The 14937-nt window shown below is 43.3% G+C and overlaps 1 protein-coding gene across 1 annotated transcript; it reads right to left on the bottom strand.

Moving 5' to 3' along the window:
* Nucleotides 1-305: 305 nt before the first annotated feature.
* SCGB3A2 (secretoglobin family 3A member 2) lies at nucleotides 306-9659 on the bottom strand. Its single transcript, XM_065873725.1, has 4 exons — nucleotides 9531-9659; nucleotides 3406-3454; nucleotides 726-928; nucleotides 306-329 (listed from the first exon to the last, which is right to left on the bottom strand). The coding sequence occupies exons 1-4, from the start codon at nucleotides 9657-9659 to the stop codon at nucleotides 306-308; spliced, it is 405 nt and encodes a 134-aa protein (XP_065729797.1).
* Between the last annotated feature and the right edge of the window lie 5278 nt (nucleotides 9660-14937).

The following is a 14937-nucleotide window of genomic DNA, read 5'->3' as shown; positions in this document are numbered from 1 at the left end:
CAGTTGAAGAAAATGGAGACATTCAAGTTAGAGATAAGGAGATGGAAAAAATCATTACTCCTTACTGAAAATGCGAGCTGTCTTTATAACAACAGGCTATCTAGAGTTTATAACACAAAGAAAAAATTATCTAGTTAGGCCCTTCTGAATAGAGCTTCCCAAATAAAAATAGGACAAACTGAAGTCTGTTCATTGTTTTATTTATTCTTTTCAGGGGTCACTGAATTTTAGGATGGAAGGAGTTTCAGCCAGGGTGAAGGAGAGCATCATCTCCCTCCCTCCTCCACTCTTGCTTTTTTCTGCTGTCACACCAAATATGAGAGTGCCTCCTGAAAGTCAAAAAGGGAATATTTAAAATAAAAGCAGCCTACATATCATTAGCACATCTCCAAAAATAGTCACTATCCTATTTCGCTACCATTTTACTTACAAAGAAACAAAAGTTCAGAGTGGTTAAGTCCCATCCAGAATCACAAAGCTGGGAAGTGGCACACATTTCACGACTAGCATACGTCTCCCTCATTCAAAAATTCTTTCTAGAACTGTGGATATTGCACTTTCCTTGAGATTCCAAGACATGTGAAATGTGTATGAGTACAGTAAGCAAGGGGGAAATACAGGTTCACAAATGAGAACAAGGTGGTGTGGGAGTGGGTGGAGAGGGTGGGCACTCACGGTGACTAAGCCCTGCCCTTTGATGAGTCAGCCACACAAGCTGTAGTTACCAGCAGTTTCTTCACGGCCTCAGAGGTATCTGGTCCCAGCTCACTCACACACTTCCTTAGCCCTTCCACAAGGTGCTCAACAGAAATGCCCAGAGTTTTCAGAAGAAGCTTAAGTGGGTCCATGACTGGGAGAACATTGTCCAGAGGTAAAGGTAAAGCCTTGTTGACAGGAAGTGGCAAACTGTTGATGAGGAAGGCGGTAGCTGCGGAGCAAAAGAGATCCCAGGTAAAACAAGGCAATTCCAGTTCCTATGACCTCACCACCTTCCACTCTCTCCATCAATGGCTCCATTCCAGCCCTACTCATCTTGATTTCTCAAGAAAACATCTGCTTCCGGACCTTTGCCCCTCCCATTCCATCTCTCTAGAACTTTCTTTCCCCAGATAACTACATGCCTTTCTTCCTTCCTTATTTGGTCTCTCCTCAGATGTTACATTCTCAGAGATGTATCTAAAATGGTATCACCCGTCACCCTCTATCTTTATTTTTTCTTACCACTACTTAGAGTATTAAATCTTTATTCATTTCTTTACTTTGCCTTCATCCTCTCACTAGTATGTAGGATCCAAGAGAATAAGAAATTTGAGTTTTATTCACTACCATCACCCACGCCTAGGACAGACCCGGGCATATAGTAAGCACTCAAAAGATACTGGTGATTGACTAGATGGGAGTATAGTTTGCATGTGGCTGTCTCCATAGCCCACAAGCTTGAAACCAAAGGGAAGATGCCATAATGAACCTCCACTTGGAGATGTGAATGGACCCAACCACAGCCCAGGAAACTGCTCCCTACCCGTCCAACTCAATGCTACAAACATAAGTGAACACAGACTCTATGTCAGTTGGTGCAGATACACAGATGAATAAAACAAGATATTCCACTCAGAGAACTCATACAGTCTGGTGGAAAATAAAGATTTGCGTATGCCACAGTGCAGCATCTGCTATGCTAATATTATGGACAAAGCTCTATGGAAACACAAAAGAAGTGATGATTAATTCTAACCTAGGAGAATGCTACAGGAATCTTCCAAGAACAGATGTTGCAGGAGATGTGTCTTGAGGCAAATGCCAGGATCACAGGTAAATAAGGGGAGCAGCATTTTAAAGAGGAACAAAATTAACCAAGGCATTGAGATATTAAGGTGAAAGTGCATACACAGGATGGTGAGTCTTCTTCAGAATTCCAGTGTGGCGTGCTAAGGAGGGATAAAGAAGATTAGGCTGCAACTTGGGTGGGGCGGATTTTCAAAGCCTTGAATGTCATACAGATGAGTTTGAGATTTTTTTTCCCAAGGGTAATGGGGAGCTATCAAGGCTCTTATATGGAATAATTGCATTTTTATATCTTCAGCTTTAGAAAGATAACTTTCACACAGAAGAGGTTAGAGAATGAGGAAAATGCTTATGATACATATTTTTACAAAACACATTTGCATATGTATAAATACATACATGCAGAAGCACACACATAAGACACACATCCTCCTGCTGGCTAAGACCCTGCCAGTACTTCATTCTCTTTGTAATACTTTTTATTTTCCCGTTCAAATCTTAAAAATGGAGCTTGTGCACCTATTTCCCCTTCATCTTCTACCACCCATTTTCCCTCCAAAACTCTCCCCCAGAAGGGGGATATTTATTTCCCCTCCACCCATCTTTCTGCTGCCACGTCTTCCCATGTGTCCTTAGACACTAAAGGACAACAAAATAGCCAAAACTGGTGAAGTTACAAATCAGTTCAAAAATTCAAAAAAAATTCACAAGCCAAAGTTGCCAATGTAGGCATGGGTATCACACAGTTTCTCACGATTAATCTCCGTACTTCTTATTTTCGACACTTTGGTGAGTGTCTTCTTTGTACGTACTTACATATTCCAGGGGGGAGATCCTCAAAGCTTTTTGTTCTCCAAATGAGCAGTGGCCATTATGATGGATTTTGCAGATGCGCCCAAATATCTCTTCCTATATGACTCCCTCCAAAAAGAAAGGATCAGTTTCCATTCTCCTCCAAGAAATCAGACTCTATAACTTACCTAGAAATGGAACTGTTCACCCCTCAGCTCTCCCACAGAGCTCTATCTGTATTGTCATTGTGCATTAATGACTGGTCTAGTATGGCAGTGACTTCTGTAGAAGTCTTCTCTCCCTTGCCAGACTGTAAGAACCTTGAGAACAATATTTATGTCTGATTAAGGTCTGAATCTTCTAATGCCTATCCAGTGACCAACAGCTTATAGCCATTCAGCAGATACCCATTGATTGTCTGAACAGATAAATGTAGCTATGTCTCAAGAGAACCAATGCTGCAATCTGATTAGAGATGATAGCAAGAATGACTCCATATAGTTTCAGAAACATAAAAGAAAGAAGTCACAAAATCAGATCTTAACTCAAAATTAAGGAAAATTAATGGTGGCCAAAGTTCAATAATGAAGTGCGTTTGTTGAACCTCTGTGGTAGCTGGTTAACTTCTTTGTAGGATACACCAGGGATGGTACCTGTATTGGGTTAGAGCTTGGAGCTGGGAGCAGGGGGCATCTGAAGTCCCTTCTGACCTTACTATTCTGTGGCTCTAAAACTCCCTCCACCATATCCCACTGGGAGCCTAGGCTTAATAGTTGTGTTCCTGTTAACAGAAAAATAGAGAAATATCATATGTTCCCGGCTACTTACCAGAGTAACTGCAAATGCTGATGGTCACCAGCAGGAACACAGTGACCAGCTTTATTGTACGTTATCTGTGATATTTACCTGGAGTTTAAGATTAAACTGGAAAACCTAATGAGTCCACCAAGCCAGTGGTTCCCCTTGCTGTACCAAGTGTGGCAGTGGCTTTTGCACACACCCATATTTATACACCAAACAGGGACCTGAATTTCAGTCACGACCACTTGACTCGCCCCAGGGAAGAAAAGCATGGAGGTCATGTTTTCTCACTAAACAAATTGGAGGTTTTTTCCGTTTTCCCTCATGTTCCCATGAGAAACAAAGCCCTATCTTAAAACACTCTCAAGGATCTCTTGCATAAGCTCTTACACAGAGTTGCGGGTGGGAAGCAAAGAGCTCCTGGAAGAACTCTGAAAAGAAGCGAAGGTTTCATATTGGGATTAAAGAGGGTGAAAATTCTGTTGCTTTCCTCCAGTTTCCTAATAAAGTTTGGAGAAACACATTAACTGATGAGCTCGCCAGTTGTAGGAGTAATCCCGACGTCCCTTTAGCCCTGAAATAATACAGACTCAGCTTATTGGCATTTAGTGCCACATTTCTCTGGAATTTACCTCCACCCATCCCATCCCTGTTCAGACATCTACTATGGCAAGATCTTCTACCATGTCTAGTGTCTCCCACTTATTTGGGGAACACCCAGGGTCATGCCTTCTCTGTGTTCTCATATAGCTCAGGATCGAAAATCAAAATGCCTTTTTAAAAACCTGGGATTCAATATTTACTCTTTGTGTAACCTTAGATTTGACGTATTTTATTCTATAGTATTGTTCTCCTCATCTAAAATGGGACATTTAACAGCTAACAGAAAGATGCTCTCAAAGGTGTGTGACCCTGAGAAAAAAATTTTTTTACAACATCCCATCTATATGAACTTGGGTCACCAAAATATGCATGTCAGTACCCTTCTGGCAGTCCAGTCCCTTGTAATCATGCAAAAGAAATATTGTGCTGACCACAGGAACAATCTGCTTGCAAGGCTGCCCTCCTGCAACCAGTACTCAGCCATGGGGCCCTAGGATGACCCTATTTGTAAGCCCAAGTCCTAGCATTCCTTGGGGTATCTGGTACCGGAAAGAGAGAAAGAACGACACTTGAAGGGGAGAAATAAGATCCAGGGTCCAGGTGGATCCCAGTCCCAGCTCGGAGCTCCCTGACCAAATGACATTGCTGGCCCCAGCCTCCCCCTGCCACTGAAGGGGTACTCAGAACATTGTGAGGAAGATACGTCAAGGCATAGTCCCCTCTAGGTGCAAGGCCAGGAGTTGGGGCCCCACTTGAGGGTGTGTTATTGTTATGAGGATTTAATGTAATTATGTAGATCCAGGATATAACTGTACCAAACCAAGATTAACACCTAACAAGTGTCACCTGCTATTCATTTGTGTACATTACCGAGTTATAACTGCCATTTCTTTAGTTTTCTGCTACATTATAAACTGCATGGAGGAGATCATGTATTACTGCCACACGTATGCAATCCTGCCCCTTCTACTGCTTTCTCTGCCAGAGACGGCTTCAGTTTTTCCTGGAGAACTATCACCTAGCCAGGGATGTTGATGTTCCAGAACTCTCACAGGGCCAAGGTTGTGTGTGGTGAAGTGGTGGCGAGTTGATGCCATCCTTTATTTTTATGTTATGACCTTTCTATAGGATACGAAAACTGTACTGCCCTCATCTCTGCTGGTTGTTTCCATTTTGCTCTCACATCCTTTCTGTGCATGTCCCCCCCTCTGCCCTGCACTATAGGAAGCTCAGTTTTACAAACTGTGGTCTCCAGACTTCCCAGCCAACTGCTTTCTGGTTAGGATCAGCTAACGGGAGGCACTGGGAAAGATTGGAGGGGAGAGAAAGGGAGAAATCAGGGTGCTTCTCCCTCTCTCTGCTTCAGGAGACATCTCGGGCAGTGACGGCCACTTCTCCACGGCTCCAGCTCCTTCCAGAAAGGCCCTTTCATCTGCGGTCCCACACACACCAGGCAGTCCCACCATCAATCCGGCTTCCACGGTGCAGCCCCAGCCTCGGCCCAACCTGCTCTCCCTATCCCTCCTGGCAAAGAAGTAGTAGCAGCTTCCTGCACTTTCTAATCTCAGAGTTGACTCGCCTTTCCCCTGGTTGCTTTAACTGCCTTTCTAGCATCTTGTAAATTATCCTTCAAGTTAAATTTTTCCTGTTTGATCACCTGGCATGGTTCTGACTTTCTGGCTATGTTCTGACTAACACAGCATACTAAAATATAGTAGCGCTTTTGGCAAAAAACAGATATTTCTGTTTGGAAACATAGCCTCTCTCTCGCAACTGCCAAGTTATGAGTCCACAAGGAGCTGGACCAATCCAAGAGAAATAGAGCAATACACACACACGGATGCTTCTCCCTTTCTACCCCTGAACTGTGTGGCACTGTCTCCAGCTTGTCTGCTGGTCCTGGAGGTGAGTTCTTTCCCAGGAAGTTCCTCAGACCTCAGTTCTTTCCTAGGAAGTGCTAATAGATTTCTGGTGGGCCCGTCTAATAGTCGACCAGACATTGTCTTGACCAAAACCTGGTAGTAAACATGGATGGCTTAGACTAAAGGCTAGAACCTCCTCCATGCAAAACACACACACACACACACACACACACACACACACACACACACACACAAACACACCCACTCTCTCTCTCTCTCTCTCTCTCTGTCACACTCACAAACACAAATGTCCACATGCTTACACATATATGAACAGTAATATGTGCACGTGAACAGACAGATATCACATAACCTTCAAGCACTACTGTTTTCATTTCTTTTGTTCAACAAATAGTTATTGAGCATCTGCTCTGTGCCTGACACTGTCAGGAACTAAGACTGGAGTAGTAAATGAGGCAAGCAAATTTCTTGCTTTTGTGGAGCTGACAGTGCATGGGATAAATGGACAATAAACAGATAAACAAATAAGAACTAGTAATAAGTCCTATGAAGAAGCTAATAGGGTGCTCTGATTGTAAAGAACAGAGGATTGGGGGTACAGTCAGACCTGAAAAGAGACTCAGAGTTGGCTACTCCCATGCTTCTTGCATTCTGAGCCCATGTATTAGTCATGTCTTTTTATTCCATATTTCTGATGCTTTGACATTTTAGAGGCTTGCTGACCTTGGAGGGACTGCCCCTCCCAGGGCTAGCTAATTACTAGAGATAGCAAATGGCTCACCTGGGAGTGTACCTTTCATATGCAAACCAACCAATCCAGAGCCCACACTGCCAACCACCTCCTTCAGGGAGTCCTTGTCCCCCACCCGGCCACTGTCCACCTGCCTCAATCACCCCCGGGCCCAGGCAGGTACCACACAACTAGGGACAGTCCCTACATCCCAGAGCCCACTGAAATTATTCAAACTAGCCTATCCTAAACCTGCTTACCCTGTCTCCCCACCCCTTCCCATGGAAAACTCCTGGGAAGTTTGAGTAAAGGCTCCTGCCCACTCACTTGCCCCACCCTCCTGACAAACCCAGCGCTTCCCATGTGCCCTTACTGTCCTGTGGTGTGGCATGACACTTTTCTTGGGAATCTGTCAGTAAAACAAGCTATCTTTTCAATGGCAGTTATCTCCTGATCTGATGACCTGAATAATAATAAAACATATTTTAAAACAGCCTTCTATGCTTTTCTTGTGCCTTTGTTATGCTACTGATACTGATATTATTTGTATTAATGTTTTCTTTCCCAGGACTAATTTGTTAACATCTCAGGCGGCTTTGTCTTGTTCATATTTGGATCCTAACACAGAATCCTACACACTTGACAATGTTATTAAGAACCACCAATCAGTGCCAGGCCCTAACTTTGCATATGGTATCCATTTCATTCTCATAAAACCCCTGAAGATAAGAGCTTTTATCCCATTTTATAAATGAGAGGTCTGAAGCTGGAAGCAATGAATTAATTGCCAAGGTCACTTAGATAATATATGTGGCCAGAATTTGAGTCCTTTCTTCTGATTTGTATTTCTTTTCCTTTAAACACTTAATTAATATGCTTTTCCAGTAAGCATTTGTTAATAAATTAATTCATGAAAAGAAATGAAAAGGAGATGAATGCCAGTATTTCTAAATTAATTTTCAAAGTGTTTTTCGAATGAATTTTTTGTGGAGATTAAATTTATAAGCGAGAGTGGAAGTTCAATTAGCCATTCAACAAGTATTTATGGAGCATGTTTGGTGGATCTGCCTCTGTGGTAGATTCTGGGAATACAGCAGGAAGAAAGCCGGCATGACTCTTGCCTCATCTTAATTATATTAAAGGAAACTGTTAGAAGCAAGTCAGTAAGTCCAACATAATAATGGCCATATATGACAAACCCACAGCTAACATCATACTCAATGGTGAAAAACTGAAAGCGTTTCCTCTAAGATCAGGAACGAGAAAAAGATGTCCACTCTCACCACTTTTATTCAAAATAGTTTTAGAAGTCCTAGCCATGGCAATCAGAAAGGAAAAACAAATAAAAGGAATCCAAATTGGAAAAGAGGAAGTAAAACTGTCACTGTTTGCAGATCACATGACACTATACATAGAAAATCCTAATGACACGACCAGAAAAACTACTAGAGCTCATCAGTGAATTCGGTCAAGTTGCAGGATACAAAATTAGGTTGCATTCCTATGCACTAACAATGAAAGATCAGAAAGAGAAACGAAGGAAACAATCCCATTTACCATTGAATGAAAAAGAATAAAATACCTAGGAATAAACCTACCTAAGGAGGCAAAAGACCTGTACTCCAAAAACAGTAAGATGCTGATGAAAGAAATTGAAGATGACACAAACAGATGGAAAGATATAAAGTATCCTTTTTGTCCCTGTGAGGAGAATGACAGTTTTAAAGAAGCCAGCTGAATGTAGATTCAAGACACAAATCAGAAAAAGAAAAGAATCAGCCTGAGATTTCATCTCACACTCTTTCTTCTAGCTGAAAAGAGACAGTTATTGGGAAGTCACACTGGAGACATCAAAGTAGAGCTCATTATCTCCTCTTCTACTTTCTGTAAATTGGATGGTCAAAATGACTTAAAGTGAAACCTAAATAAAACAGGATATAGCCTCAAAATTTGTCTTGAAAACACAAGCATGTAACAATCAAATGTCACAGCTTTGAATACCAACCTTATAGAGTTTGGAGAAAAGCAAAAATAATAATAACCTGTTCCTGGCTCTCTTCCCTATTGATTGAATCCTATTTAGTGAAAAATCAGTCCACTGTTGTTTAAGGCTAACTTTTAGCCCCTTTAGAGGCACTGCAAGGAAATCCAAATGGAACATGAGCCCATGAGGGTGAAACACAGGAAATGACACGTAAATCAAGACTAAATCAAAGTAAAAATCTAGGAAGCCTCAAAAAAGGAGAAAAGTGATTTGCCCAGGCTGGATTTTTCAAAGATGACTTCAAGTGGTTCTTGAATTCAAAAATTTGGATAAGAAGAGAAGATGAGAACTAAAAGTAGAATTTGTAATGTTTTATTTTAAGAAACTAACTGAGACAAGTAAGTAAGCTAAAAAGGAAGATGTGTGGAAAAAGTCTCTTTCTTCTTTCTCTCTCCAGCACTGTTCATCCACATGCCTGACCATGGCAAATTTCAAACAAATGTTTAGTTTACAATCAAACAATCGATGAATTGCATCAGATGAGTTAATGCGAAGGTACGGCTATAAAAAACTAAACTCTGACGGCCTGAATGAGACTACCACTTGGTCTGGCAAGACTTGATCCATAGTGAGAAATATGGGTTCTTGAGCAGGGGCAAACCTGGTCATAGGGGTTTATAAAGCAGATTAGTGTAAGGGAAGCAGAAAGGCCATTCAGTGAGTAGTCTGGGCCCAGATGACCCCGTACTCCCAATCCATGTTGCAGTCCCACATTCACAGCTAATGTCACTATCTTGTTAGGGGGCCAGAATTGCATCTGCTATAACTTCCTTCCAGCAAGGATGTCAACCCTCCCAGAGGGCAGCTCTTCAGTGCCTAGCAGACATTCTCCATGACATGAAAGTCCTACCTTTCAACTGTCCTTTATAGGGGAATGACTTTACCATATTACCTGGTAACCTTGCCGGGATCCACATACGTGAAGGGTCGAACCATTGCTTATCTGAGTCTTGGGGAAACACCTTGCGATCCTCCTGGAACCCGAGAAGGTGGGAGGACTACAGTAGTTGCTATGAGCCATCTCCCACGTGCCTTCACATCTCTCCAGGGAAGCTGTTGTAAGACATTGCCTCCCAGGTCCTATGAGGTGTGGGACTTTCTGCCCTAACCGCCCTTGGAACAGAACTGCAGAATATTAAAACCTAAGCCTCTCAGCTGCAGTCTAGAATTAGCTCCCCACAACCGGCCTTGGAGTCATCCAACCCCTTCTGTTTCGTTGTCATCCTTTTTAATGTATGGGACAAAGATGATAGGGAGCTGACACTTTTGGTCTATTCTTCTCTTTGCTGTCTATGTAAAGTGATAAACTGTCTAAATCTAAAAGTGGCTCATCGTATCTTTAGCAACTAAATAAGTCAAGGCCTCGGCCTTGCCTGCTTTGGAATATGTGAGGTTAACACTCTTCCAAGAAACAACCAAACTGCACATTCACCCTGTGGGTGTGACTCAAAGAAGAACATGAAAAGTTCATGGTGTACTTTTCCAAGTTACAGGTCCTCACTCAGTGCCTCTGCTATAAATCATTTCCCCCTCTCCAAATGTTTACACTATGACTCTTGACCAGAAGTACAGGGAGGGATAGGCCTTTTTACTAAGATGAGTGGGCTCCTGGCAAGCCTCAGGATGAGCACTCAATTTATGTTAGATATGATAATGATGATTACCATTATTTTCCTCTCTACGTTTTGTTTTCCAGCTTCCTAATTGTAACCTCACAGCAGCCACCATTACCAACAAGTTCATCAACATCACTTCTCCATTACTTAATTTTGAATGATATTTGGGGATTTTTATTTACAATTTTCTCTTTAAAGAATTCTGTATTTCTTTTGGCTTGCTTTATAGAATAGAAGGAGGGGAATGGATAATCACTGTATCCAATAAAGAAATAATAGAGGTTTTTCTGGTATAAAGTTTTTAATTTGAGACAACTTCACCCTTACAGAAAAGATCTGAGTACAGTACAAAGAATTTTTTTTGGAACCATTTGAAACTGAATTGCTGACCCAATGCTCCGTCGCTCAAGGAATACTGGTGGGTACTATGTGCAACGACACCCTCCTACGTGACCATAATCAGGAACTTAACATTGATACTTTACTGCCACCTACTGAATTATACCTAATTCAAGTTTCACCAACTATCTGAATACTGTCCTTTGTAGCAAAAGGATGCAGTTCAGAATCATGTATTACACTTTGCCATTATGTCTTTTTAGTCTTCCTCAATCTGGAAGAGTTGCTCAGCCTTTTCTTGACTTTCATGAAATTTTTGAAGACCACAGGCCAGTTTTTTTTGTAGAATGTTGCTCAGTTTGGCTTCATCTGATGTTTCCTCATTGCCAGGTTCTGGTTATGCAAGAAGCCAGGCTGTGTTCTCAGTGTATCCTATCAGTTGGTACATGATTCTTCCCCTTACTGATTTAAACTACTCATCTTGGGGTTTCAGGGAGCCATTGATGGGTTCCATACCCTTGAATGACAGAATCAGATCTGTGTTTTGAAAAGATCGTCTTGGCTGTAATGTATCAATAGAAAATATATTGGAAAGGGGTAGGAGTGGCCTGGTCAAACCAGGAAGGAGAGTCTTGCAGTTAGCAGTCTAGAGTAGATGCTGGCTTTGACTAAAATGTTGACAGTACAGTAGGCGGGGAGGAATTTGATGTTTTAGATATGGAGACTTTTTAGGTGTCCTTAATAGTTGCTATTTTTTCCATAGTATATTCTAGAGCCCAGAACAACTGTAAGGTTATTGGAGGACCTCATTTTTTTTTTAGAGTTAAAATCAAATTCCTGAAGTCAGAAGATGGCGGAAGAGTAAGACGCGGAGATCGCCTTCCTCCCCACGGATACACCAGAAATACATCCACACGTGGAACAACTCCTACAGAACTCCTACTGAAGGCTGGCAGAAGACCTCAGACCTCCCAAAAGGCAAGAAACTCCCCACGTAACTGGGTAGGGCAAAAGAAAAAACAGAGACAAAAGAATAAGGACGGCACCTGCACCAGTGGGAGGGAGCTGTGAAGGAGGAAAAGTTTCCACACACTAGGAAGCCCCTCCGCGGGCGGAGACTGCGGGAGGCAGAGGGGGGAGTTTCGGGACCGCGGAGTAGTGCACAGCGACGGGTGCAGAGGGCAAAGCGGGGAGATTCCTGCACAGACGATAGGTGCCGACCAGCACTCACCAGCCCGAGAGGCTTGTCTGCTCACCCACCGGGGCGGGCGGGGCTGCGAGCTGAGGCTCGGGTTTTGGTTTTGGACGGAGCTCAGGGAGAGGACTGGGGTTGGCGGCTTGAACATAGCCTGAAGGGGTTAGTGCACCACGACTAGCCGGGAGGGAGTTGGGGGAAAAGCCTGCACCGGCCGAAGAGGCAAGAGACTTTTTCTTCCCTCTTTGTTTCCTGGTGCGCGAGGAGAGGGGTTTAAGAGCGCTGCTTAAAGGATCTCCAGAGACGGGCGCGAGCCGCGGCTAAAAGCGCGAACCCCAGAGACGGGCGCGAGCCGCGGCTGAGGGCGCGAGCCCCCGAGACGGGCGCGAGCCGCGGCTGAAAGCGCAAACCCCAGAGACGGGCGCGAGCCGCGGCTAAAACCGAGGACCCCAGAGACGGGCGGGAGACGCTAAGGCTGCTGCTGCCGCCACCAGGGGGGCTGTGTGCGAGCACAGGTCACTCTCCACACCCCTCTTCCGCGGAGCCTGTGCAGCCCGCCACTGCCAGGTTCCCGGGATCCAGGGACAACTTCCCCGGGAGTACGCACGGCGGGCCTCAGGCTGGTGCAACGTCACGCCGGCCTCTGCCGCAACGTCACGCTGCCTCTGCCGCCGCAGGCCGGCCCCGCACGCAGTGCCCCTCCTTCCCCCATCCCCCAACCCCCGGCCTGAGTGAGCCGGAGGCCCCGAATCAGCGGCTCCTTTAACCCCGTCCTGTCTGAGCGAAAAAACAGACGCCCTCCAGCGACCTACACGCAGAGGCAGGGCCAAATCCAAAGCTGAGCTCCTGTGAGCTGTGAGAACAAAGAAGAGAAAGGGAAATCTCTCCCAGCAGCCACAGAAGCAGCGGATTAAAGCTCCACAATCAACTTGATATACCCTGCATCTGTGGAATACCTGAATAGACAAGGAATGATCCCAAATTGAAGAGGTGGAATTTAGGAGCGAGATCTATGATTTTTTTTCCTTTTCCTCTTTTTGTGAAGGTGTACGTGTATGCTCCTGTGTGACATCTAGTCTGTATACTCTAGCTTCCACCATTTGTCCTAGGGCTCTATCCGTCCATGACTTTTTTTTAAAAATTCTTTTTCTTAATAATTAAGTTTAATTGTAATAACTTTATTATACTTTACCTTCGTTCTTTCTTTCTTTCCTTCCTTCCCTCCCTCCTTTAGACAACGAATCACCCCAAATTGAGGAGGTGGTCTCAGGGAGCAGGATTTATGATTTTTCCCCCTTTACCTCTTTTTGTGAAGGTGTATGTGTATGCTTCTGTGTAAGATTTTCTCTGTATAGCTTTGCTTCCAACATTTGTCCTAAGGTTCTATCCGTCCCTTTTTTTTTTTTCTAAATATTTTTTAATTCAATAACTATATTATACTTTATTTTATTTTTACTGTATCATCTTTCTGTCTTTTTTTCCTTCTTTCCCTCCTTCCTTCCTTCCTCCCTCCCTCCCTCCCTCCCTCCTTTCTTTCCTTCTTTGCTTCTTTCTTCCTTCCTTCCTTTCCTCCTTTCCTTCTTTCTTTCCTCATACTTCTACTAATTCTCTCTACTTTTTCTCCCTTTTATTCTGAGCCGTGTGGATGAAAGGCTCTTGGTGCTCCAGCCAGGAGTCAGGGCTCTGCCTCTGAGGTAGGAGAGCCAACTTCAGGCCACTGGTCAACAAGAGACCTCCCAGCTCCACATAATATTAAACAGCGGAAATCTCCCAGAGATCTCCATCTTAACACCAGCACCCAGCTTCACTCAACGACCAGTAAGCCACAGTGCTGGACAACCTATGCCAAACAACTAGCAAAACAGGAACACAACCCCACCCATTAGCAGAGAGGCTGCCTAAAATCATAATAAGGCCACAGACACCCCAAAACACACCACCAGACGTGAACCTGCCCACTAGAGAGACAAGATCCAGCCTCATCCAGCACAACACAGGCACTAGTCCCCTCCACCAGGAAGCCTACACAACCCACTGAAACAACCTTAGCCACTGGAGACAGACATCAAAAACAACGGGAACTACGAACCTGCAGCCTGCAAAAAGGAGACCCCAAACACAGTAAGATAAGCAAAATGAGAAGACAGAAAAACACACAGCAGATGAAGGAGCAAGATAAAAACCCACCAGACCTAACAAATGAAGAGGAAATAGGCAATCTACCTGAAAAAGAATTCAGAATAATGATAGTAAGGATGATCCGAAATCTTGGAAGTAGAATGGACAAAATGCAAGAAACAGTTAACAAGGACCTACAAGAACTAAAGATGAAACAAGCAACGATGAACAATGCAATAAATGAAATTAAAATCACTCTAGATAGGATCAATAGCAGAATAACTGAGGCAGAAGAACGGATAAGTGACCTGGAAGATAAAGTAGTGGAAATAACTACTGCAGAGCAGAATAAAGAAAAAAGAATGAAAAGAACTGAGGACAGTCTCAGAGACCTCTGGGACAACATGAAACGCACCAACATTCGAATTATAGGGGTTCCAGAAGAAGAAGAAAGAAAGAAAGGGACTGAGAAAATATTTGAAGAGATTATAGTTGAAAACTTCCCTAATATGGGAAAGGAAATAGTTAATCAAGTCCAGGAAGCACAGAGGGTCCCATACAGGATAAATACAAGGAGAAACACGCCAAGACACATATTAATCAAACTGTCAAAAATTAAATACAAAGAAAGCATATTAAAAGCAGCAAGGGAAAAACAACAAATAACACACAAGGGAATCCCCATAAGGTTAACAGCTGATCTCTCAGCAGAAACCCTACAAGCCAGAAGGGAGTGGCAGGACATACTGAAAGTGATGAAGGAGAATAGCCTGAAACCAAGACTACTCTACCCAGCAAGGATCTCATTCACATTTGATGGAGAAATTAAAACCTTTACAGACAAGCAAAAGCTGAGAGAGTTCAGCACCACCAAACCAGCTTTACAACAAATGCTAAAGGAACTTCTCTAGACATGAAACACAAGAGAAGGAAATGACCTATAGTAGCGAACCCAAAACAATATAGAAAATGGAAATAGGAACATACATATCAATAATTACCTTAAATGTAAATGGACTAAATGCTCCCAC

Source organism: Phocoena phocoena, chromosome 3 (genome assembly GCF_963924675.1).
Source record: "Phocoena phocoena chromosome 3, mPhoPho1.1, whole genome shotgun sequence".
Classification (NCBI taxonomy): Eukaryota; Metazoa; Chordata; class Mammalia; order Artiodactyla; family Phocoenidae; genus Phocoena; species Phocoena phocoena.
This window is presented reverse-complemented; position numbering and strand designations above follow the sequence as displayed.

Coding starts and splice junctions, on each gene's coding strand:
- SCGB3A2 (XM_065873725.1), bottom strand. CDS start 9,659: ATGGCTCATAGCAACTACTGTAGTCCTCCCACCTTCTCGGGTTCCAGG. Junction 929..3,405: donor CAGCATTTGCAGTTACTCTG/GTAAGTAGCCGG, acceptor TTTGCTCCGCAG/CTACCGCCTTCCTCATCAAC. Junction 330..725: donor AGGCCGTGAAGAAACTGCTG/GTAACTACAGCT, acceptor TTTGACTTTCAG/GAGGCACTCTCATATTTGGT.